The 26,981-nt window shown below is 46.7% G+C and overlaps 1 protein-coding gene across 1 annotated transcript in view; it reads right to left on the bottom strand.

The window, feature by feature from the left end:
- Positions 1–26,981, bottom strand: part of NXN (nucleoredoxin) — a 91,212-nt gene that overhangs the window by 19,438 nt on the left and 44,793 nt on the right. The window contains exons 2-5 of the mRNA XM_075013534.1: positions 6,605–6,722; positions 3,897–4,030; positions 3,341–3,441; positions 2,384–2,490 (exon numbers count right to left, since the gene is read on the bottom strand). Coding sequence (XP_074869635.1) covers positions 2,384–2,490; positions 3,341–3,441; positions 3,897–4,030; positions 6,605–6,722 — 460 coding nt within the window. The remainder of the gene's footprint in view (positions 1–2,383; positions 2,491–3,340; positions 3,442–3,896; positions 4,031–6,604; positions 6,723–26,981) is intronic.

The raw sequence follows: 26,981 nt of genomic DNA, 5'->3' as shown, positions 1-26,981 counted from the left end.
AGATGCACAGAAGAGGGAGAGAACTAAAGCGAATGCATCAAGGACAGTCCCCCTCCAGCAGCGTCCTGCTCTTGGGGGCGGCGGGGGGGCACTACTAGCCCCTTCAGTCTGTACAGGGCATCCATCTCCCCCCACAGGCCTGACTGACAATTCACAGGAACTTTTACTGCCCCTCCCTCAACCCCCCAGTGGTGGAAGAAGAAAGAGCCTTTTATTGCCCGGTTTAAAACAATATATTCTCACCTATTTCCAGACCTGAAGAAGTGGGGCTGCCCCACAAAAGCTCATCACCTAATAAATTATCTTGTTACTCTGTAAAGTGTGACAGGGCTGCTTTTTCTTATGTGAAGATACAGACTAACACCTCACCCCACCACCATCACCACACTCTGTGCATATTCTCACCTTATTCTCAGGCCTTCCCCAGTTCCTTACAGATGGCTTTGCCCAGCTTCTGCGTCGGCTCACAAAGCAACAGTGCAGGAGGGGACAAGGAGAAAAGGAGAACTCCTTTTCTTCTGAAGGGCTATATCAACACCTTACCCAGAACAACCTGACACCACCACCAGTTCTGTGACAGTCATAGCCCATCTGCAGAGACACAGGCCTGGGGAATCCAAGGCAGCATGTCTGGCATATAACCCCAAAAGCAAATATATTTCACACGGGCTAACATCTGTGTTACACTGTACATCTTTCACACACATTTCATTCATTTTCCCCTTTTTAAGGGTCAACCACTTTTGCTCTGATAAAGCCAGAATTTTTTAACTACACTTTGTAGGTACAATCCTGAACTCAGAGGCCACGGTGATAAGAGTTGTATAAAGGTTTAGATTAAGAATAGGGAAGACAGACTCATCAGTTATTTTTCACCCACTAGAAAAGGTGGCTCTGCCTTCTTTTCTACAGAACTAACACTTACCAAAAACTCAGTAACGAATTTATTACCTCATCTGACAATATTCTTATTCTACGATAAATGGTGGCAAGGGAATCTGGGTTTTCTGTGTGGTGTGCAGGGGTGTGGCAGGTAGAGAACCTGTCCAAGGGCCCTGTTGGGCCACAGGACAGCGGCAGGCTGGATCCAAAGGCTTGGTGGACCAGATCCAACCTGCAAGTCATATTTTGCCCACCCCTGATCTACAGGCAAGATTCGGCTTTGGTATGCATGCAGAGCTCCAGAGAGAGACTTTAACATAAGGCTCATGGACACATTTTGAAATGTGAAAGCCAGCAGAGATCAGGCAACAGCAGGCCAGACCAGACTGAGAGGATCATTTTGGAGCCAGAAGAACAGTTGGTACACATGCAAAGAGCCGATTATTTACTCCCTCCTGATTTTCAGAAAGCTTTGGATAGGCTCAACAGGCAGGGTTAGGTAAATTACATTTACAGCCACTTCACTGCCCACGGCTGCTGCCACAGCAGTGTGAAGAGGCCTCAATGCAGCAGAGCCAGGCCTTGAGACACTCTGTGTAAGGGTAAGCCCATAGCTGCACCTGGGACCACCCTCAGCAATTCCATTCCCTCTTTGGTGTTTGCAGCTCTCAGACACTTGCAGGCTGTCATCAAACCACTTCCCCTGAGACTTCACTTACCCAAATTATCCTGAGCTCTTTTCATCTCCCACCATAAATCAATCCCTCCAGTCCCTACTCACAGGGAGGAAACAGGCTTGAATACTGAAAACTTCCCTGCTAGCTAATGGCCCCATTTATCCTACGCCCCTCACCCCCCAAAGCACACCGTCACTAGACCAGAGAGCAATGCTGTGCTTTGTTTAGGGAAGGGTCAGCACATTACACAAGGTACATTTAGAGCTGCTGTGACTACACAAAATCTTTGGGACACCTTGAGAAAGAAACTCACAAAATCTCTCTCACACCTCCCTCTCCTCCCCACAACCAAGGCCTGTGTAATTCTGGAGCTGACACCTGGAAGAGTAGAAGCAAAGTCATGGCTTATATCAAACTTGCAAATCTCATCCAATTCATGTCACTAACAGAAACCAGATGCCATCTTCCTTGTGCGCTACAGCAAGCAATGGTCTGAATTCCTATCACACAGGAGAGCAAGACAACAACACAGGAACCTTAAAGAAAAGCAAAACAAATCAATTACGGATAAAACGTCCAAGCCGAGAAGGCTCCAAGTTTCTAAGAGGAATTATACGGTTGCTTTTGAAGTCCTGTCTGAGCTAACAGGCTGGCAGGTGGTAGGAAGATTAGTCTGCAAAGGAGAGATGTAGCAGCTCTGCCAGCGGCCCTTGGCTTTGCTGTTGTCTTGTTTTATTTAAACAAGGAGAGACATTTAATTCTTTTCTTACATGAGAGGAACAGACAGGAGTGACTTTCATGTCCGGCTCGGGGGTGTTTCCTACCTTGTATGCCATAGAGCCGGTTGAGGCGTGATCTTCTGGCTTCATCAGCATATGGGACAGCTAGCCAGGGCATCTCACTGAAATACTGCTTGAAAGAGTCCTCTGACCTGTGCAGTGGAGGTGGGGGTCAAATAAAGGCACCATCACCATTCCTATGCAGCTACTTTCCTGTTAGCCCTTTGCCCAGGAAAGCAGTACACACCCTGGCAGAGGCCTGAGACGTTCTCATGGCCCAGAACCTGGCTGTCCGCAGGGCAGGCACAGGCATATCCATCTGGGGGGAGACCAGGATTTTAAAGCTGTTGCCCCCCTCAAGGAAGGAGCTTGCAGCGTGTATCAATAAGAGATTTAAAATCTCAATTCTGATAGCTGCTGCTCCAGGGCCTCACAGAACTCAGGCTCGTATCCAGGGCATGGAGGAACCTCAAAGCAAAATGCTGAGCCCACCTCACGGGTTCTGGGCTTGCCCTCGATTCAACCCCTGCCCTCGCTAATCCAGCTCTCCCCAGGCTCCTTCAATTTCTCACCTTCTCCCTGCTGGTGTAGGATGTGACCGCTACAGAATCAGAGCCAGCTCAACCAGCCAGGTTGGGGTACAGGGAACAGTCCTGTCCAGCCTCCCCTCCCCACACCTAGAGCCCAGTCTCCTGAGTGCCCAGCAACACTCCAAGCCAGAGGCCTGATTGGCTTCTCTCTTGAAAGCAGGGGCTGCATCCAGTAAAACTTACTGTTCTCTCCCGCTTCTGGGGCACAAATCAAACAGCTACATGTACCACAAAACCTGCCTGATCCTGATCTGCCCCTAGTAACTCCCAGCTCTCTCCTGGCTTCGGGGGCTGCGTTTCTCCAATCCAGGGTGCAGAAATCCCCACCGAAGCAGCACACGTGCTTCAAGCCCCTCCTGTCCTTGCAAAACTACCCAGCACAAAGCTCTCCAAAGCCAGCAGCAGAGGTTACCTGTCTGCACTCACAAAGACGATCTCAAATTTCTGTCCCGCTTCCTTGATTTTCCGGTAAGACTCCACCAAGACCCTTGTAAGGCTTCGGCAGGGGGGACACTGGAAAAACAGAGAGGAGCACATAGTACCTGGACCCCAGAGACACAGCTCTCTTGGGAGTCAAAGGGGCTGATTCACTCCACAGCTTCCACCAGCAGGTGGGACAGGGAGTCTCACAAGGCAGCCACAATCTCTGCTTTCCAGGGGACCTAGACGCAGGCTCAGAGACTGCCAAGTGGCTGGGACGAGGGGCACTGAATCAGCAAGCCACCAGTGCAGCCTCCACCAGCTATCTGTAAGGGGAAGATGGCAGCACCTGCTGCTCTCCTGAGAGGGTGAATTTCACCTTCGGCACAGCTGCTCCTGGGAAGAGTGTCAAGCCCGAGGTCTCAGCCCTCTGGCAGCCCAGCCAGCACCAGGTAGGATTATTTTGGGTGGGGCGCTGACACTTCCGACAGAGCTGCCACTCACCTCCAACCCATCCATTTTGTGATGGAGAGACGCCAGCTACTCACCCAGTGCGCAGAGAAATAGACCCCCACGTGAGAGCCCTCCAGGGCGGTGCTGTCCAGCGACTGGCCGTTGTTTCTGAGCAGAGGCCCTGCAACAACTTCACTGAAGGGTTTTGGTCCCCAGGGGAATTCCAGCCCTAGGGGAGTTTGGGATGGGCAGGGAGAGAAGGCAGAGAGAAGAGCAAGAGGCACATCTAGCACATCTTAATCCATCCTCACTGATGTCTTCCCATGTCGGCCTCCTCTGTCCCCTCCCTCCCAGCTACTGGCCCACATCCCCATGGGGGGGGGAGGGATCAGCGCCAAACATTCACCCACACACTTGTTGTGAAGGGGAAACCTCCCTGGGAGGGATGCTAAGGAGAGCTGCCCTTCCCAGGGCCATATTCTCTGACCCTCTCCCAGGGCTCAGCCAGTAGTGCGGTCTCAGAAACGAGATTGTCTATGCAGGCCCTACCTTGTCCACCTCCTCCACAACAGGATGCTCAGCCAGCAGACCTGTGCACCGGCAAGTCTACTTGTTGCCTTCACACCTCTGTTCCCAAACCCCGCTGTGCAGGACACCCCAGGGGAGCTGTGTTTGGTATCACGCAGAGGGTTCCCATCTCCTACCCAAGCTCTCTATTTTGTATCAGCATCAGGCCAGCAGACCTCAGCTGGAAGGGTGAAAGGCAGCTCAGGACGCAGCCTGAGCCAGCGGAAGAACAGAGGCAACAGGGAGTGGAAGCAATTAATCAATGGGGGCCACGTGGTCTCACTGCAGGAGTGCTGGCAGGGCTTAACAAGCTGTCCCAGTAAGGGACGAGGGGAGAGAGTGAGAGAGGTGGAGGACAAGGTAGGGAAGTGGAGAAGGTGGAGGTAAGAGGAGAGAAGATAGGTAAGGAGAACAAGTAACATTTACAAAAGACAACAGGGGAGAGGGAGTAACCCAACTGGAGAGTGCCTGGGCTCCCCTCCCACAGTAAAACTGAAGCCCTGATGGTGGCAAAGGGGAAAGGACTGACCAGCCAGCCCAGACTGGCAGAGGTGGGTGCAGCTTAACCCCTCTGGCAAGAACCGAGAAGCGTGGGACCCTGAAAAGACCCAGGGGTACCCCGCCACAAGGTCCTCATCCTTGCTCCATCCCCCAAATGTCATGCGGCCACACTGCACCAGTTTCTACTCTGTCCAGGACTGTCGGTCCCCACAGAAGGGTAGGATCTGACTTGCAGGGATTCCCAGACCTTCTGAGCTGCAAAGTGCATATGTTTGCATTCAGCCAGTTTCTAGATGTCACAATGCTCTCTGGCAACAATGCAAGTAAATACTGCTTTGGGCAGCTGGGTCATTGCTGCAATCTGCTCTTCACTCTTCCCTTGTAAATGAGTTTGGCATAACTCTGCAAAGTAGGGTCCCCTCTGCGCATGGCTGGGGCTCCAGCTGGCCCTGCTCTCTGCCTAGTCACCTTTTAGAGAACAGGTCAATATGCCCATCACACTCCTCATGGCCTTCTGCTTGGTGAACAGCCACTATTTTAAACAACCGAGAAGCAGCTGGTTAACCTCGGTTACCGCAGATCAACTCCCACCTCGGCCGTTGTCTTTTAGGAACAGCAGCAGGCTTCCTTAAAGCTGCAGCCATTTGCATTTCCTACGAATGGGGCTGCTTTGTCCATAGCTTTAAGGCTGGATAATAGACACACAAGTTCTTTTGCCCTTTTAAAATCCATCTATTTATTCTGAATATTCCTGCTGTCAATTCCCAGTATAAGCAGTCCATAAATTCAGCCAGAGCTAAAGAAACTTTACCAGATGGTTTAGACCACAAATTGTACTTAGCCTGTCATGCTACACCGCTCCCGCCCCCTGTGTTACACGTAGGGCCTTGTTTTCAGGATCTATCATTCCCTCCCTGAGGAACTGACAACCACATGGAAGGCTGACGCCCATATGCTGAAGGGTAAAAGGTGTGCAGGCAGCTGCCCCGCTTTTGGTTTGTGCAGGGACTACAAACATGTGCAGCAGTGTGTGTTTGTTTTCATCACTTGCTGATTCAGAGTGAGGCGGTATGATATAAACGTGCAGCATAGTACAATTTTGAACAGAAAACTGTAGCTTCTTTTAGACATCATCTCTAAGGCTTTGTCTACATTGGCAATTGAGTGAAAAAGATTTTGTCATTCACAGGTGCTTAAAAAACCCTGAACTCAGCAGTAGCAAATACTATTGTGGAAGTTTTTTGGTGTTGACAAACAGCGTTTACACTGCCTGACTTTAGCAACATGGCTGGGTCTAAGCTGCATACTGTAGACATACCCTAATAAGTGACGAGGGAATTGTTCTCTGCCCAACTGTGTGGTGTTACTATAAAATACACCCCACTCACTATATGAAAACACCACAAATATGAAAGACATTGGTCCTCAATTTGTCCGCCTGTGTCCCTGCCAGTGAAATGCTAGCTACAGTATTACATTTCATCTAACTTTTCCTCATTAGCACTTCAGACAGAAAACCCAGAACGGAGGCCTTTGTTTGTTAAAAAATGAAACCCTAACTCTAATGGGAACAATGCAGGGAATTTCATGCTGAAAATAATCCAGTGCTTTGATGAGGTGAGTCTGATCTTCCTTTTGTTTCCATTTTTTGCTTCCAGGCACCCTTTGGAGTAGGAGCTAAAAGAGAAGCGGACTATTATTCAGCCGCGTGTCTGTGCTGTGCTCCAGGTCTTACCTTCTGGGTCATCCCGGATCACCAACAGGCCATTTCTGCACACAACCTTCCCTGTGGAAGCATCTATAAATATCAGCGAGGGAATGTTGGAGACTCTGTATTTGTTCCATAGTTTTAGCTGCAAAAAGAAAAGGAGAAGAAGAGACAAACTCTAAGCAGCCTGAGCATTAACTCTTTTCAGCAGCAGCACCTTACAAGCCAGGGGTCAGAAAGAAGTTAAAGATGTCAGAGCTACAGCTTGCAGCAGAACATTCAAAAGACTCACGCAGGAGTCCTGCTATTGCTAGCCCAGCCACGGCAGCGTCCCCTCTGGAACTTCCCTGCATCACTCTGGTAGGAGCCAAGTCTGCATTCTACTCCCACCTCTACCATGCACTTGCTGTGTGACCTCAGACCCAGGAGTAAATCTGCCTGTGCCTCTGGTTTCCCATGTACAAAATGGGGATATTATTTACCCCTTTGTGGAGCACTTTGAGATGTCTGGCTGGAAGGTGCGGTGCTACATGCTACTGTCTCCACCACTATGAGACAATCCTGTTTCAGCTGCTTCCTTCACTGCAAAGTCGTCATTCGTTGCACTCATCTCCAGGCCACGCCAACATGTGTTCACGCTGAAAACAGGACTGGCTTACAGAAACATGGAGAGCGCATTTTCCTACACCCAGGGTCAGAAACCTTTCCAAGGCACAGTGCCAAAGTTGGACCTTTTGAGCTCTATGTCCGGTCCGAGTACCAGTAATACTTTTTAAAGTCACTACCAGTCCTACTTACAACAGCTTCCTTAGTAAATTAATTAAGATGCAGAGCTTTACTGTTTAGGTGGTGGTTGGTAGCATTAGCTGGTCTTGTGGTACTCCACAGGCAGCACCGCTTTGAGCAAGCTCCTGGCTGCATGGGGGCGAAGGGGCGGGCTGAGCTCCTACCTCACCTGCCGATGGAAGCTGACTTACATGCCATGCTTGGCACCTGTGCTGGGGGTTGCTGAACCCTGTCCTAGACCCTGGTGCAGTTGGGCCAGCTCAATTAGCAGTCCAGAACTAAACTTCATCCAGTGCCAATAGCTGAAACACACCTGGGGTCACACGCTTTTCGCTCCGTGTCTTACTTCTCCATGTACATTTCAGAGGCACAATAAATTCAGAACTGTAAAACACCACAGGCACCAACAGCAACTCTGGAAAGAGGGAGACAGTTGCTGGCAAAGCACAACCTGAAGGTGTACGTGAGGCTTGGGAAGCCTACATTTCACAACATCCACCGACCGCCAGGACCCACGCCAATGCATCTCCAACCACAACTAAACGCCAAGAAAGGCTGTGGCCTGAGAAGCTGATCTCAGAGCTCCGAGTACATAAACATTCCAATCTGAGCAGTTCACTTACATTTTTCCAAGGACTTCAACCTAAACAGCCCGGTGATGAATTATCAACCTCTTAAATGCAATCAGATCACAACACAGTACCGGAGGGGAGGGGAGGGAAGGGGAGGAAATGAATCATTAGTTTCCCACATCATCAAATAATGTGCTGCAAACCCTCCCTGGCTCCACAGATATTTATTACATTCATTTGGGCCAGTGAAGGACAAAAAACCACAATGGAAGAACAGCAGAATGGAGCCTCAGTGCTAATAAAACTCAGAATTCCACTGCTTCTGCTACTTCATGCTCAGTTATTTTCCAATGCATACTGATGGATTGGGAATAAATCTCAAAGTAAATGCTGCCGTATACTGATCCACCTTATTATTTGATTCATAACAGAGGCATACTCACAAGTCTCTGCTGAAATTGGGCCCCCATTGTGTAAAGAACTGTATGAGGGAGGTGCTGAAGACCCCATCTTAAGATACAATCCCTGCCCTGAGGATTTTACAATCCAGTAGACACAAGAGATGAAGGGTGTGGGGAAAGGATGTGCATTCCAGCCAGAGTGAACAGGGACATCTGGCTTTTTTGTACACTTACTGACACCCTAGCTAAGGGCGGTAGTCATAAAGACATCTAGGTTGTAATGCCAATATCTAAATCTCTCTTCTGAAACTTGGTCACAAGCACACTCTTTATTCTGTCTATGTCACTGTATTTTGAAAGACTTGACAAGGCTGCAAAGATTTACTTGTTATTTGATAAAATCCTCTAGGTCACAAATATCTAAAAAAGTATCAACACAGATTCAAAATAATTTTTTTTTAAAACCCTCCGTTTATTATGATCTATAGAAACACAATGTTTTGCACTTGCCTTGATAGGACCCGTTTCTTAACACACTCTATTCCCAGGGCAAAGCTGATGTCGTCGATTATGCTGATGCAGAAACTCAAGGGGTTTGGCCTGAAAAGTGGCAAAGCCTTTGCTAAAAGCATGCCAGCCACATTAACTGAGTTTGGCTCAAAGACAGAAAGTAAATCCAGATTTGTGAAGTTTAAAGAGATCTTTACAGTATCACCTGCTTTTCAAGCATCAAAGAGGTTATGGAGAATAACTGCTCATGCTCTACATTTGTCATGTCTTTGCCATGCTCAGCAGACTCTCCCCCTGGCCCTGCAGTATGCTGCAGTAGCTCTCCTTTTGGGAGCAGAGAAGTGAAGGGGAGGCAACACAGGTAGCAGTCTTTATATGATGCGTAACCAACAGTGCTCCTAACTCAACCATTTACAATCTACAGGGTTCCCATGTTCTGTACACGTACGGATGCTGTAGGAATAACCAAAGATACCACAATTGAGCAACACAAGGGGCTGGGGTGCACATGCTACACGGCCAAGGTTGAAGGAGGGACTGAGCTTGGGCCTCAAACATAAGGTCACTCTTAGGGAAGTGCCACACTTTAAGCACAGACCCACCAGCTCCAGTTCAATTACGAACAAGTCTCAAGCAAAATAAGAAAAATCAGTCGCCATGACAGCCTTGCATGTTGAATCCAGGCAGAGCTGTGACTGTTAAATAGCTTTATCTCAAAATCATACATCAGTCCCTGGTCCATTCTAAACATCTGCAAATCTCATCAAAGCTGGGTGGTGCTCAGAACCAGCTCTAACAGAACCTGAAACTGGTAAATTTCACACATTTAGGTCAACTGAGAACATTTTGCACAGCTCTGCTTACCTGCCTCAGTGCAGCAGTGTGCAAAATTTAACCAGCTGACATTGGTGAAGAGTTCTGTTGTGATAATAATGAATCCCTTGACAAACAGCTATTTAAGTCCTGACTATTAGTTGGGCTATCGTTTAAATGCATCATGAGACACAAATGAACAAACAAGACAATTGCATTTAAGAAGGCTGGAACATGCTGTCATATAAACCCAGTTATGAAAGGCTTGAATAGCAAATCAGTGGTCTCTAAGCACTAGCTATATTAATCTGGATGTCTGTACCAGAAAGTATATGAATGCACTGTTCAGAGCAGTCAGAGCAGTTTGATATGATGATTCTCCTGTGCATTGGGAAAGCTGATTGGAAATGAAAAACACAGGCACTGAAGGATGATTGCCAACATTTACCACCATTCCCATGGCAATGGCCTCTTTCAATCAAGCTCAGCTTTCCAAAGCACATCGGACACTTCTAAGAGACACTCTAATGGCTCGTTTTACTGTAGGTCTTACCTGAAAGTACATAACCTTGATAGGAAACCGGGCGGGTATTTTTTGTTTTGTTGTTGTTTTTTCATTTTCTGCTTATTTCTGTAATTCAAATTCCCTCTGATCTCTCCTCACCACCCCAAGAACAGGACATATTTTTCCCTGTTTGCACAGAAAAGAGTATTTTGTATTTTGCTAAGAGCTGAAAGGTAATATGACATCAGTAAATGCTACACAGCCTCAGATTTTAACTGGGCAGTTACCCAAACTTATAACCAGCCTTCTGGCGGCAATAGCGCTCTTTGTTAAAATCATAGTGAAACATCCGGAAATACAAAGACAGCAAAGAGATTCCACCAGTATTTTGATACATACTACAGAGATGGATGGCCACTACAGTAAAACCTAGGACTGGTAAATGTTTGATACAGGACAGTAATGTGGATTGAGACATGAGACCAGAAGAACTCTCTCTGGTCACCTTGTCTGACCCAACGTAACAGACCACAGTGTTTTGCCCATATCTTATGGTTGAGCTAGAGCTTTAAGAAACACTTCCAATCTTTACTTAAAGATGTCAGTGATGGGAGAATGCAACACATCCCTTGGTAAACAGCTCCCTTGGTTAATTAACCTCATAGTGAAATATCTGGAATTTTAATTTATACAGCCAAAGACAATAACTTTTATACAAGACAGGTCTCCAACATGCCATGCTCGGTCATGATATTGCTTGGCTGAAGACAGAACAAGGAGTGCTGTGATCCTGTAAAGAGTCAGTAAGTTTCACAACTGTATTAAAGGTAAGAATGGCTGCAACAATTTCACGTTATGGAAATCCCCTTTGGCCTTCTTAGAACCAAGCAAGCCACCAGTGACCCCTGAAACTGCAGGGAAGATCTAGACTTGAAGCCAATGTCTGCACAAGACTGGGCAAGGTGAAAGTGCAGAGCTTGGGGAAGTCCTAGCCATTAACTGACCATCTCTGCAAGGCCATCAAAGCAGCACAAGGTGACTACAATTACTGGCAAAGTGGCTTCACTACTCTGCTGACACAAGAAGTTGGCTACGTTTATTCCAAGGAATTTGGTATTCGTGATCCACACCATAAGACAAATGAAAGAGAAAGCAAAGGCAATCACAGTATAAGCAGGTGAACAATTCCCGCTGAAAGGACCATCTGTTGTGCTGAGCATGGTGAATGGGAAGCCAGATGTGAGCGAAGCGGAAACCGCAGGAAGATCAGAGGATGCTGCGGGAGAATGCTGCCTCAGCGACTTTTAAAAGCAGATTTTCCTGTCTTGAGGAGAAGGACACTGAAATAACGGGCTTCTTACTCTGAGGATTTAATCATGCATTTAAAGAGGGGATCTTAGCTCCACTTACCAACAGCTGCTGCAAAGCTGCAGGATCAAGCCAAAGCTAACACAGATGGGGAATTAATCTAGAATATTCAACCTGAAATCAGATGATCCTTTAAGACTGCTCCTCATTCCCAATTCACATTGCACTCCTGGTAAGTTAAACAGTCTACTCCGCACATTATGTCAGTTGGAACAGCAGCTGCAGAAGCATTCTCTTCTTGAGACATCCCGGACCTAGTTTATATAGTACGATACCTGGTACTCTGTACAGGTGCTTAATAGAACAGTTCCAGTGGAAAGAGCTATTGGTTATGTGATCTGATCTGTAACACAAAATCATCAATGGATTTGATTGACAGGACCTTGAACCCGAGTTCAAATCCTGACTCCCTACATGCCTTTAGGTGCAAATCACTTAACATTTCAAAGCCTCAGTCCCCCATTTCTCAAACAGAATGAATATTGCAGAGTGATATGATGCTTCATTAAGTATTGTTGGTGTAAAGGGCTTCAAGGTGTCCCCAAACTCTGCCCCCCACCTGCAGCCAGGAGTGACTCTCACTCAGCAGGCGGAAGAGAAGGTTTATTAGGCGACAGGGACACAATGTGGTACTGACTTGTCAGTACGCCAGCAAGATGTAGTCAGTCTGATCCACAATAGGTGGAGGAGGCCCTGAGATGGAACTCCAGGCATGGGGATCCTGCCTCCTTTGTTCCTGTCCCGCCTCCAGACTACCTCCCCCTAATTCCAAAACCAGCCAGCCTACACCACTCTCCTTTGTTCTGGTTCTGGGGAAGCAAAGGTGTTACCTGGTTACCTAGGTTACAAATAGTCCGGCCTAGGGTGGGACTCCATACCCTACCTGAGCTATTCAGCATCCTGAAAACAAAAACACTCTCTCTCTCTCCTCCCCGCTCCCGCCCCGTTGGTAAGGGGACTGGGCAGCCTCAGACTAGAGCAGTGGCTCTCAAACCTTTGTGCTGCTGACCCTTGTCGCACAGCAGGCCTCTCATAAACGAAAAACCCCTTTTTCTGACAGTTAGCACTCTTATGAATGCTGGAGGTGAAGCAAGGTGTGGGGTGGAGACTCACAGCTCGCAACCCTGCATGTAATAACCTTGCAACCATTTGAGGGATCACGACCTTCTGTTTGAGAACCACTCGCCTAGAAGCATTATGGGAGGACAAAGCAAGGCTATTGACTGCTATGCTACTGCTGTAACAAATCACTTGCTCATTTGTTTCCTCCATCATGGGGATCTAGAAAGGGATCAGCCTAAGTACATGAGAGAACTTTGGATTTGGACACAAAAATCATTTTGCACGTGTTAAACTTCTTCCCCAGACAGCAGGAAACTTCTCTGTTTTGAAGCACATAATGGCAGGGGACAGGTTATAAAGCTACTGGGCCACGGACTCAATAAAACCGACTGGATTGGGTCTCATAGGACCCTGCTCCCCAGTGGCATGCTAGTGGGAGAGGGTGTCTCCCCCTCCACTGACAACTGCAGGGTGCTATTTTTGGTCATGTCGGCAGATTTCTCAGCCCTGGTATCTGTGGGGGATGCAATAACTCACTAGTGTAAACTCTGCACAGAGATGGTTATCACTGGCAAAGATAACAAGAAGCTGTTATTGATGCATGCAAAACCCCAGGCATGAGAATTGTTCCCACAGAACTTGCTTAGCAGGAGCCTGCTATGGCAACTGATGTCCATAACATGGAGGACTTTGCTGGACTGTTAACCGAGTGATGTGCTAGATTTTCCCCCCTTAAGCCGTATGAAAACAAAGACTTCCGTCTGTCTTCATCCAAGTCAGATGAATGCTCTCAGAGCAGGCGTGAACAGTAATTTTTGATGGAGGACCACTCCAAGAATTTGGAAAGTGGTCAAGGGCTGCACTCCTCCATGATATTAATCGAGAAAGTGCAGGGTCTGGGGTGGAGGTTAGGCACAGAAGGGAGCTTGGGGCTGGGGAATGGGATGCAGGAGGAGGTGTGGGGTCTGGGAGGGGGTGTGGGTAAAGGATGCTGTTGTGACTTGGAGCAGGGCACTGAGGTGCAAGGGTTTGGGTTTGTGACCTAGGGCAGGAAGGAGTTGTGACCCAGGACAAGGGACTGAGGTGTATGAGGGGGTGCAGGGTCTGGGAAGGAGTGTGGGTCCAGGGAGAGGGAAGCAGAGAGTTTGAGTTGTGTGGAATCAGGGAACAGGAGTGGTGAGGAAGAGGGTTGTCAGGAGGGAGGGTCTGAAGTGCCAGAAGCTCCCTGTTGCATACATGGGCTGCATTTTGACCAGCTCTGTCTTAGAGATATTTGCCCAAACAATAGTAACAGAGAGAGAGACGTGTTAGTCTATATACCATCAAAACAAAAAAGCAGTCCAGTTGCACTTTAAAAAGACTAACAAAATAATTTATTAGGTGATGAGCTTTTGTGGGACAGACCCACTTCTTCAGATCATAGCCATACCAGAACAGACTCAATATTTAAGGCAAGCGTGTCCAACCCACAGCCCGCGGGCCGCATGCAGCCCTGGACAGCTAGTAATGCGGCCCCACAAGATCGTAAACTTTTAACATTATTATGTGATTTATATACATTAACTATATTATACATTTTATATGTGGCCCAAGACAATTCCTCTTCACTCAATGCGGCCCAGGCAAGCCAAAAGGTTGGACACCCATGATTTAAGGCATAGAGAACCAAAAACAGTAATCAAGTTGACAAATCAGAAAAATATTATCAAAGTGAGCAAATAAGAGAGTAGAGGGGCCGGGGGGTGCAGCTTTAACAGAGACTTTAACAATCTGCACCCCACCATCAACTTATGCCTGGACTACTCCACGCGAGAGATACATTTCCTGGACCCTACAGTACAAATCAAGGATGGCCTGATTGGTACCACACTGTACCAGAAACCCACTGATCGCTATACTTACCTACACCCTTCTAGCTTCCATCCTGCACACATAACTAGATCCATTGTTTACAGTCAAGCCCTTAGGTACAATTGCATTTGCTCTGATCCTACTGACGGAGACCAAAAACTACAAGATCTTTACCAAATATTCATAAACCTGAATTACCCACCAGGAGAAATAAAAAAACAAATCGACAGGGCCAGACAAATACCCAGAGACCAGCTACTCCAAGGTAGGCCCCAAAAAGCCAACAACAGAACACCACTGGTCATCACCTACAGCCCCCAACTCAAACCACTGCAACAGATTATTAAAGACCTACAACCTATCCTTAATCAGGATGCTACACTCCAGAAGGCCCTAGGTGACAGGCCTGTTCTCTCCTACAGACAGCCTCCCAACCTTATGAGGATTCGCACCAACAAGCACAGTCTATAGCGCAGAAACAACAGTCCTGGAACTTTTCCTTGCAACAAAGCCTGTTGCCAACTTTGTCCACATATCTATTCTGGAGATACCATCACTGGACCTAATCAGGTTATTCACAGAATCATGGGCACATTCTCATGTTTCTCAACTAACATCATATATGCCATCATGTGCCAACAATGCCCAGATGCTTTGTGTATTGGACAGACCTCAAACTCTCTTAGACAAAGAATTAATGGGCACTAAACAGACATAAGAACACTCCTGATCCACAAACTGTCAGTCAGCATTTTAATGGAGTGGGTCATTCTGTTAATGACCTGAAGGTCTGCGTCTTACTGAAGAGGTATTTTCACAACAGTTTGCAAAAAGAGAGGCTGCTGAACTCTCTTTTATACTCAAATTCGACACATTAACACATGGTTTGAACTGGGATGCAAATTTTCTAGGTCATTATAGGGGCTCTTTTGCATACTTGGCTTAATCTAATTATTGACTCCCCCACCCCCTTCTGCCCCTCTACTCTCTGATTTGCTCACCTTGATAATATTTTTCTGATTTGTCCACCTTGATTACTATTTTTGGTTCTCCGTACCTCAAATATTGAGTCTGTTCTGGTATGGCTATGATCTGAAGAAGTGGGTCTGTCCCACGAAAGCCCATCACTTAAGAAACTATTTTGTTAGTCTTTAAAGTGCTCCTGGACTGCTTTTTTGTTTTGCCCAAACAATATCGCCGTATATATTGCAACCAAGGCTTCTGCCCAGACCCTGGAAAATTTAGACAAAAGAAGTTAATTCAAAAACTCAAGGGCAGATCTGTCAACAATAATGAGAATGTGTTCCCATTATGGACTGCTGCTGCTTTCCATTAAATCAAAGGCAATGCAACATTTCCTCCAAATTCTCCTTTGGAGGCAGTGCCTCCAGAGTCTTGTTAATTTCCTTTGAAGGCCCTTTAATAGATCCTGTTTTCCACCAACCTTACAATTGTACATAGTTCAGTGCAGCTGGGTTTAGAGGTTTTTCCCCTCTGGGGAGGTCACTGTATTGGTAGCAGTTTCTAGAGAGCAGATGAATTAATTAGGTAATTTGAGACTGCAAATGGGATAGTTAAAATTACTCTAAATTGCTCTTACAGAGAAGTGATACTGCAAATTAAAAAATAAAACATTTCTCCCCTCCCAGCAGAGTTATACTAATAATCTTACAATTATTTAAGAGCACTCGGTCTGTTAGTTTAATCCCCAATATGAGTGAGGGAGTCGTGGTTTACAGAACCGAACATGGAAAGGTTTTCTGTTTGGATTTAAACTGCTCCCAGCAATGTGTACAGTCCACGCACAGCAGCACTCATTACCAAGCATCAGCAAACCAAACTGATCAGCGTACACTCACTATTCAATATGAGGGAGGTCAAGAGCCAAAGCAACAGCATTGTAACTGGCAAACCTGCTTCAGCAGGACACTGAAAACTTGGAATGGAAGTGACTTGTAATTCACCTTCCCCCTCACACAAAGGAAAACTATCAGGGAGGAGAGTCACAAGCCGAACTACAGGCTGAGAGACTGTGGGGAGGGACTTCTTGCCAGCAGTACAAGTTAAGTTCTTTGCTAGGACACTGACAACAATCCAACCCTCTCTTCTGCCCCTATTCTGCATATGCGTGTGCTAGTATCTGGACAGCGATCAAGCAGACAGGTCATTTTTCTCCCCAGTGGAAGGCAGACAGACATGAGCTCAGCTCCTTTCGGTCTCTCATTACAGGACCATCAGCTGAAATACCACAAGGTCTGTTTAAGCAACTTCTAGGAAAATGACTGGCTCTGGAATCCGGAGAACCCAGGCTAGTTCCAGCTCTGTCCTGTGGATTGGTTCCAGGATGTCGAGACATTCTCAATTGTTCATGACACTTCATTCTCACAGTCAGTGCGCGAGATGAATGCCCTCCCCATGTCCTCACTCACGCCTAATACTAAACCTCAGCTTTCACACTGTGCCCCAGTGGATTTACAAGTGGAAGGGGGCTACCCGGATGTTACACGCAGCAGGTGGGGAGCTCCAGGACAATGGAGCATGCTCCTACCCTGTCGATTCAGATCTAGTTAATGCCTGTCTTTTCCATTCAAGCTTAGCTCAGAAGGGAAGGACGTCTCCCACTGCCTTCACAATCTTTGACTATCTCCTTGCGTAGCTGAACCTTGTCAATACCAAAGGAATGGGAGGCACGACATTTACCTAGCTGGAACGGGGAATTTTTCAAGGCAAATTCCACATCAGGAGCACTTACTTTAGGAAGGACCAGAGCTGAATATTGAGGGGAGGCAGGGTTGGATCAATTAGTTTTTATGGTATTGCTAGTTATTTCTATCTGAACAACAATGAAAACTAATTAAAAAAAAAAAGGTGAGACGGACTTCTTCCCACAGCATTAATAAACAGGAGAGGTGGCATTTGGACCTGTAAGGTGAAAAATACAAGCTCAATGTAAATTTAGTAGATTCCAAGGCCAGAAGGGAATACTGTGATAATCTTGAATTCCTGTATAGCACAGGCCATAAAACCTCCCCAAATAATTCCAAGAGCAAATCTTTTAGAAAAAAATCTCACCCTGATTTTAAAATTCCCAGTTATGCTGAATCCACCACAGCTCTCAGTAAGTCATCCCAATGGTTAATTACCTTCGCTGCTAAAAAATTCATCACGTTTGCACACTAAATTTGCCTAGGCTCAATTTCCAGCCTTTGGATAGTGTTAGACCTTTCCCTGCTAGACTGAAAACCTCATGATTAAATATTTGTTCCCCATGTAAGTATTTATAGACTGTGATCAAGTTATCTCTGAACATTCTCTCTGTTAAAACTAAATATGTCAAGCTCCTTGAGTTTATATCTAAAAGGCATGCTATCAAATCCTTTAATCATTTTTGTGGCTCTTCTCTGAACCCCCTCCAATTTATCAACTTCCTTCTTGAATGGCAAATAACAGAAGTGCACACAGGATTCCCAGGGTGGTCACACCAGTCCCAAATACAGAGATAAAATGACCTCTCTAGTCTTGCTCAAGATTCCCTTTTACGCATCCAAGGATCACACTTGCCCTTTTGACCACCACGTTGTACTGGGAGCTTGTGTTCAGCTCATTATTCACCACAACCACCAAATCTTTTTCAGAGTGATGACTCCCCAGGATAGAGTCCACCCACCTTGTTAGTCTGACCTACTTTCTTGGTCCCTGGATGTCTACATTTACATGCAGCCATATGAAAATGCGCAGTGGTTCCTTACACTTAGCATGTTGATCTAGATCGCTCTGTATCTGTTACTTGTCCTTTTCATTACCGACTCCTCCCTCAAATTCTGTCATCTGCAAACTCGATCAATGATAATTTCATGTTTTCTTTCAGGTTACCGATAAGAACGTCAAATGGAATAGCAGTAAGGAGTGTCCCTAATGCTAGGTGTGTAAGGAGTACTGAGCCACCAACAGTAACATCTGTGTGGCATGGTGGTTCCCTCTCTGCCCCTCCGCCAATCCATAACCCTTGAGATGGCACAGGGCAGCTGCAATCAATACTGTAAAACAGACTCTTACTCCACACAGGAGTTAGGATCGAATAACGCACGCCAAGCTTCCTTCCCAGCACCATGCCCCAACGACATGGGCTTGTCAGCTAAAAAACCCAAAATAAAATACACTCAAAACCTCGCTGGTCTTTGTTTTGTTTCCTTTGTCCCATCTTTGATCCTGCTCCCTAGTACCAAAAGCATCCCTGCAATACAAGAGGCAAGTCAGCTGGTAGTGCCACCTTTTTCACAAAGCGGCTGCTGGATGGCGAGTGCGCAGGGAGCCTCAGTGACTCACGTGCCCACACGCAAGCGTGTGCCCAGAACACTGCTCGTTTTGTGACTGATAAACAAAACAAGGCCCCTATTGAAAGGGCAGGGTGGAGGAGAACAATTAGCCCAGGCTTTTCTAGTTGATCCCCCTCAGCCAGTGCATGACTGCTTCCTATACTTTTTCTAGTGGTTTGGCTAGTCGAGTTTTAAATCTCCTCCAGTGACAGACAAGCCATGAACCACCACCACCACCTCATCCTCTTCCTTCCTTCCTTCCTTCCACCACAATCTCACTGTCAAGGCATTTCCCTTTCCAAAATCATCCCACTGCCAGAAATCAATCAACTCGCTGATTCAGGCCTCGTCCACACGGTGATCTCAAAGGCTTGCACGGCTGCGCATCCTTAAAGGGAATGACAGTTACGCTGGCGTTGCTCATCCCAATTTGGAATGCAGCATGGTGCAAATTGTGCTGCACTTGTATAAACCTTGTCTAGCCAATGCAGCTACGCTGGTGGCAGAAATCCCAGTGTAGACTAGGTTCATCACAGCTAGAGCCAGATTCTGTTATTGACCTCCTTTCTAGAGCACCCCATCACACTGCGGGTCCGTCCTTAACCATTGCATGGTTCCCTCCTGACTTCCTGCTGCCATTCTCCCAGGCAGCATTACACGCCATTTAAATTGCCATTTAAGCCACCCCAATTACTGTGCTTTATAACCTCCTGCACTAACAACCAAAGCAACCATGAGCCAAACACTTTATCTGGGGGCACAACAGCATATGGCCATCAGGCTCTGGCAGACACTCCAAAGCACGAGCATGAGCTGCCACCTTTTCACAGGATATAAACTGCACAGGCTGGCGGACTGGATTTCCTACAGCCCTCAGCTGACAGGAAAACATCCAATTTGCTGAGCTGAGCTTGGAATGACTGAACAGCAGTTGCCATGATCTACAGAGAGCAAAAGCCTCAGGGCTTGACATGGAGACCTGGTTTGTTTTACATGTTCAACTGCCAGAGAGACTTCAAGGCCAGTCAAAGGTGCTGGACGGACAGTCTCTGATGGTCAAAACTACACCCAGAGCAAGTAAAGTGCAGGCAGCACCAATGCCAGCTTCTGCCATCCTGGCCCACCAATTCCAACCAGTGAGACTCATTTCACCCAGGCCACTCAACTGCCATTCATAGCAATGGGTCAGCTTTTCCCTAGGGTTTAGACACTGGACTAAGATCCAAGTAACCTGGTTCAATCCCTGCCTGAGACACCACGGCACATTACACTCCATCTCAACTCTCCACCTATAAGATGAGGATAATCCCTCCTTCCATCCTTTGCTTGTCTTGTCTATTTAGACTGTAAGTTCTTCAGGTCAGAACTGTCTCACTATCAGTGGTTCCCAAGATTTTCGGCATCACACCCCCCTTCTGATTTTTGAGAAATCCTCACGCCCCCAGCTCTTCTTTACCATCATCCAACCGCCCTTTAACAAAAAATTCAATTCGTAATTTAAAATAAACACAAAAACTTGATATAAAAATGTTATTTAAAATTAAAAATAAGCACACACAGTTTTTCTTGGCCCCTTGCAGGTGTCTGCTGCAGCCCCAGCTGGCTGGGTGCCTGAGCCCCACCAGCCCCCAGAGCTGCCTGCGGCAACCACTTGCCTACCCAAGCCCTGTACCGCTAGGGCCAGCCACCTGCCCACCCGCTGCCCGTTCAAGCCCTGTGCTTCTGAGACCAGCCATCCACCCACTCACCAGCTGCCCACTCCAGCCAAGGGCCAGCCTCCTGAGCCACCCACCCAAGCCGCACGTTGCCAAGGCCAGCCACCAGCCTGCCATCCCAAGCCACCTAAGCCCCATGCTGCCGGAGCCAGTGGCCCACGCCCCACGCTGCCGGCCCTGCTGCACACCCACCAGCCCAAACCCCGTGCTGCTGGGGCCAGCCGCCCACCTGCCAGCCCAAGCCACCACAGCCCTGCGCTGCTGGGGCCAGCCGCCCACCCACTAGCCTGAGCCACCCGAGGCCCATGCTGCTGGGGCCAGCCACCTGCCAGCCCCAGCCACCTGAGCCCCATGCAGCGGGGGCCTGCCACCCAAGCCCCGCAAGCCACCCACCTGAGCCCCTCCCCTCCCACAAAGCCAGGCACCACCAGCCCCCCCCATCCCCCTCACCAAGCCAAGCACCCCCAACCCCCTATCTATCCACATCCTCCTCCTTCTCCTCCCCCACAACACACACACACTCACTCACCTTTGCAGGAGGCAGCTAGCTCCACATGGGTCTTTGCCAGCTGCCCACTGTTTATAGCAGATGTGCCGGGTTGCCCAAGTAAAATGGCAGGGGCTGAGAGCCGGAAGCAAAGGCCGGCTCTTTCTTGAGGTTAGGGGAATGACGGGTGGCGGGGGCCTGGGTCGCCTCGCGCCCCATCTGGAATTTCTTCACACACCCACATTTGGGAAACCATACGCCATGTGCTTGTAGTCACTATGGGACACGATCTCAGCTGGGGCCTGCACAGACCCTACTATAATACAAAACAGTATCAGCAATAGAGACCTGTGTTTCAAACACAGACAGAGATGTGGGAAAAAGTCACTCATCTTTGTCTCATACATGGACTGAAGAGAAGAGAGTCATGTTTACAGCAATGTAATTGATCAAAGACTTCAGACTCTACTTAGGAAAAACATGGTTTTGTTCATGCTGCAAATAACTGCAGGCTGCATCTGTTTCCCACCAGTTCCTAGGAATTTCCGCTTGCTGTATGGTCCATGAAACCTGGAATGCCTACATGCTCCAGGTGCAATACATTTACTGATTCCACAGTACATGAGGAAAGCAAGATGTTATACATAGAGTGTCACATTATTCAGCAACTTCACACCTTTCTAATCTTCTGAGTATATGGAGAAGAATTTGGTCAGTGAAAAGTTTATAGGGGAACCTATGATGGCACATATTCATATGGTTAACCTCTGTCAATTCTTCTTTCAGAGTGTATCTGTACATTGTGGACACAAAAAGCCACCACAGTGCTCAGCTGCACTGACCGCCCCACATGAGCTGAGCTAAGTTAAGCTCTCCGAATAGTGGATGAAGGTCCAAGACTGAAGAATACAAAGACAGAAGAACTTTTAAAACTGAATGAATAAATCAGATAGCCGCATGCTACAATACATACTTCATTATACACTGCACATTTCTAGGCAGACCATTTTTCCATCACAATCAGATTTGACAAGCCTAATAATAATGCATTGCAAGTATATTGTGCCATTTACCCAAAGACCTGAAGGTGTTTTACACTCCACTGATAAAGTATCACAAACCTTTTGTGAACTAATTAACCATTCACAGATGGGTAAAGTGAGGCATGTAGCTGCGGTGACAGTCACACAGCAAGTCAGCAGCAAAGCTGGAGATAAAAGTTCGGCAGTCCCTAAATCACCCTGCTTTACCCACCTGACTACAATCTTCAAAAAATAAATTTAAAATAGATGGGTAAAGGATCAGCAATTCCGAGTCATTAGCCTCAGCTATTAGCCCATATTTTCTGTGATGCCGCTACTAACCACAGTTTCTCATTGGCACAGGTATTACTAGGGACAGCACAGTACACGGGAAGGGGAAGAATAAATGAATCAAGTCAGATTTTTAAATGTCCACTCAAGTCCAGCCAAAAGACTCCCCGATATTTGTGAAACACTAGGTTGGATTTCAGTTCTCTGAGCTTCATCTGGCCACTAAAACACAATTTTCCTAAACAAATAAATCACTGTCAGGAAAGGAACTTGGGTCAAAACCTCAAACTTGGACGATTTGCACCGCATTTCCACCAAACCGAGTGAGTGTTTAAGCAGCTTTTACTAACCCAATAGCAACAAGCTCGCCAAGATGATGAGTCTCCTCCCAACATGCAAACTGAAGGTCAGCAGAGGAAATGTGGTATGTGAATATAAATTACAGGCTTCGGAGTCAGTCCTGTTCAAACTCCATGGCAGAGCCATTAGCTGCTCACAAACCCCTATTCTCCTCTCAGTTTATCACCCATTCCCATGCCCTACTGAGAAGGTACACCGTGCTTTTCTGCATGCACAGCTCTCAGATCTGCACACCTACAGCTCCAGAACATTGCTGGGGAAAGGGGGTCACGTTTCTAGGGAGCGGAAGGAAATGAGTGGAAAGGAGGCATCAATCATAGCGCACACACCTGTGCAGAGCTTGAACAGCTCTGGTAGTAAGCAGTAAAACAGCAGATATTTGGTGGAGTGCCAGGGGTGAGGAGGAGTGTTATTTAGCTCTTTGGGAAAAACCCGTCCTTTGTTCATGGAGGGCCTAGCACATGAGGAGTACTGCTGGGAACAAAGATTACAGCCATGTTCAGGGGTGAAATATATCCCACAGCCCTGTACCATTAAGCAGCAAATGTTCATCCTCTTATTCGGAATAGATCAGAGCATTTCACAAGGGGGCTGGTGGAAAAGCGCCTGTCTGACAATCCTGGAGGCTGACGTTCCTCTTTATCCCCAGAGCAGGTGCTGCCATGGCTACTGCAGTGCCAGCTTCCCCAGCAATGTGTCTCTTTACGGCAGCTCTCCCGTCTCTAGAGGTGGGAGAGAGAATTCAGTCCTGGTTTTGCCTCAGTCTTTGACTTCTGCCAACACTCTCACCAAAGATACCAATTGGTGGCAATTGTAGCGGTGGTTCTTCAGGTACAGCCAGTTTTCTAATGTGGGCCACCACTGCCTTCAACCTGTGACATAAAAGGCTCCCCATTCCATTACCCATAACCTGTGCCATCTGCTCTCACGCTGTCCACCGCATCAGCAGTATGGTTTATTATCCACTGTTTCCCTCTCAGAAGCTGGGAAAGCAGAAGGCCACATCACACAGGGAAATAAAAAAGCAGCAAGAGTGGAGACCCTTTAGTTGATGGGAGGAGAAAATATAGGGGAAAGAAACACAAGACAGATAGGAAAGGGCATAAAAATGTGGGTCCTATAAATTATGCCCCCAAATGACTAATATGGACTAAGAAACAGCTATATAAACACAAATGTAATAAGAAAAAATAATAATTTATCTGTCTCGCTATGGGGAAGGGCTAATTTTCCATATGTTTGCAGGAAAGGGGTGGGGAGGGATGGTGATTTGGGATGCTGAATATACACTAAGAGTCTCCCAAGTCTCAAGTCTCATCTGTCATTCTTAATAGGCCAATTGCCAAAAAGACCTTCCATTGTAGCACGGGCTTCCTATCTGCAACGTTTGCTTTTTGCGGCTGCTGCTGGCTTGCAGGCAACTAGCATCAAGCACAGATAGCAATCTCTGATTCCAGGCCTCAAGATCCCAAGTAATTAAGAAACAAACAAAAATGTTTGAAGCATGAGGTTTTCAGCAGGGTTCCCACCAAACACAAAGGCCTCCAAAATCCACAGGGAAACTGGGATTGTTTTCAATGCACACAATGAGGTATTACTGTGGGTTTGTTTTTGGTTTTAGCAGCCTATCCACAAAGAGAACTTTAAACAATCTGATCAGAAAACCTCTCACAGAGAAAGTAATACCATGCTTGTTAGTCCTGTCATGAATCCAAGGCTGGCTTGGACTGCGTAGATGTCACTGAACTGCCTTCCAGCAGCAGCCGGGATAGAGGGATCTTTCCAGGACATTCAGAAAACCAGCATGTAAGTTACTCCACAGTACCAATCCTACATGAGGGTAGCCGGCCTTGCATGCAAATGCTGTCTATAAACACACAATGTCCAGAGAATAATAAAATGCATGGTCAGAAAACGTTGGAGAACAATCAACAATTGAAAACAGCCCAAACAGGCAAGACTGGAGCTCCTGAACAACGCTTTGGTATCAAGCAGGTATCGACCTGCGGAGTCCCCACACTCCCAAGGTATCCTACAATAATAGCGCAACAGCCCTGTCCATCTCAAGGATCTCAAACCACTTGCACAGATATGAGAGAATGAAACATCACAGCCCCCTTTGAAAGCAGCTGTTACCATTTTCCCAGGTTAGTCAAGCCAGGAGCAGAGAAGTGACACGCTTGGTGACTCAGCAAAAGATCTATAGCTCAGTGGTTTGAGCGCTGGCCTTACAAACCCAGGTCTGTGAATTCAATCCTTGAGGAGGCCATTTAGGGGCCTGGGGCAAATAGATTTAAAAAAAAATGGTCAGGGATGGTGCTTGGTCCTGCTATGAGGGCAGGGGATTGGACTCGATGACCTCTCGAGGTACCTTCCAGCTCTATGAGATATGTATGCATGTCTATCTAGGGACAGGAAAACACAGATGTCTTAGCTCCTTCCTTCTTCTCACAGCCCAAGCACACTTCAGCAAGTCAACAACAGCATATTAGCATCTCTGCGCTGAGGAGGGACAGAAAGTAGGTCAGTTTCAATGCCCCAAAGGGGTTCAAGAATGCAAGTGATTTACTCCATAACACGCCCTGGCCAAAACATGTGGAAAATTAACCAAATCTATCTGCCCATAAGCACACTCAGGTGAGCTGTGGACCCTCAACTACCATCACAGCCTGCCCCTTTTGTGCTCCTTGAGATGTTTGCAGCAACCCAGCAGCTGGCTTGTTCCTACATGCAGAGTGCACACTAACTAGGGAATTAATTTTCTGAACCATTAAAATCTATTTCCATAAACATCTCACCACTGAAATGGCTTCAGGCACAGCTGTAAAGGATGCCCTTTTGCAGAGCCGACTTTGAGCCTCAAAGGCTCTGCCGTTAATGGACGCTGCAACCGCAACGGAACCCCAGTGACGGTGGTGGTCTGTGCTGCTGCGAGTCCCTGTGCAGAGGGATCCTTGTCAGGCTAACCACTAACCAGGAAGCATGATGGATGATTTCATGGGCCAAGACTGCCCGGAAAATGTTCTCCTTTTCTATATCACCACCCGTCTCCCTGCTCCTCAGAGGAGTCAGCAGGGCAGCAACAGCCAGCTACGGAAAATAACGGGAGAAATATGCATCTTAGAGCCTAATGAACTGGGTAAGGCCTAACAAGCTGCACATTCTTAAGAGGGAGGGAATTAACCATTGGAACAATTTATCTAGGATTCACCATCAAGGCCATTTTTAAATTTAAAAACTGGACTTTTTTCCCTATGGACTGTTTTATGCAGGAGGTCAGCCTAGATCAGCGAGTCTCAATCTTTCCAAACTACTGTACCCCTTTCAGAAGTCTGATTTGTCTTGAACACCCTTAAGTCCAACCTTTTCTAAAAACTACATGCTTATAAAATCAGACATAACATTCAGCACTGCTACTGAAAAATTGCTCACTTGCTTATGTTGACCATATAATTATAAAGTAAATCAACTGGAATATAAATAATGCACTTACAATTCAGTGTGCAGTACATACAGCAGAATAAACAAGTCATTAATCTGAATAAATTTTAGTTTGTACTGACTTTGCTAGTGCTTTTTCTGTAGCCCATTGTGAAACTAGGGAAATATCTAGATGAGTTGATGTACTTCCTAGACCTTCAAGTAGTTGAAGCCCCAGAGGCACATGTATTGGCCTTGATTATCACAATGGTCCCTTCTGATTTAGAATCTCCAAATATACTGATTATTTCAAAAAGCTGCATGCAAGCTACTTCTCTTTTCTTTTTCATCCTGTGTCCAAAAGCAAAGTTCAATCCCTTTAGCAAAGAGACTGCAGCCTGTAAACTCAAAGCTGTCAAAAGACAAGTCAGTGATGTCCAAGTACAAAAATATCACCATATGTTTAGCACTAGCCATTAATAAAACCCACATGTTAAGAAACCAGTCCAGAATAATGTCAAATACAATCGAGATTTAATGTTTACACCTGAACAGCGAATGCATATACACAAGGGACTAGATTAATCATTTAATTTATAGACAGCATTTCTCATAAAACTCTCTCCTAAAACTCTTTACGGAATTAACTTCTCTCCCTACTATATAAACCCTGGATTCTGTGTTTTTCCTCTCCATTTTTCGTCTCAAGTGGGTCTTTCCCACAAAAGCTCACAACATATTAAATTTGTTAGTCTCTGAAAGTATGTCTACACAGCAGCTTTATTTTGAAATAAGCTATTCCAGAAGAGCTATTCCGAAATAGCCGATTTCAAAATAACACAGCTACACACAAAATGTATTTAGAAATAGCACTTTAGCTATTTCAAAATAGAGCGTCTACACACATACGGCTCCTCGACATGAG

The sequence above is a fragment of the Carettochelys insculpta genome, chromosome 19 (assembly GCF_033958435.1).
Source record: "Carettochelys insculpta isolate YL-2023 chromosome 19, ASM3395843v1, whole genome shotgun sequence".
Classification (NCBI taxonomy): domain Eukaryota; kingdom Metazoa; phylum Chordata; order Testudines; family Carettochelyidae; genus Carettochelys; species Carettochelys insculpta.
Note: the sequence above shows the minus strand (reverse complement) of the source record. Positions and strands in the feature narration are given on the sequence as shown.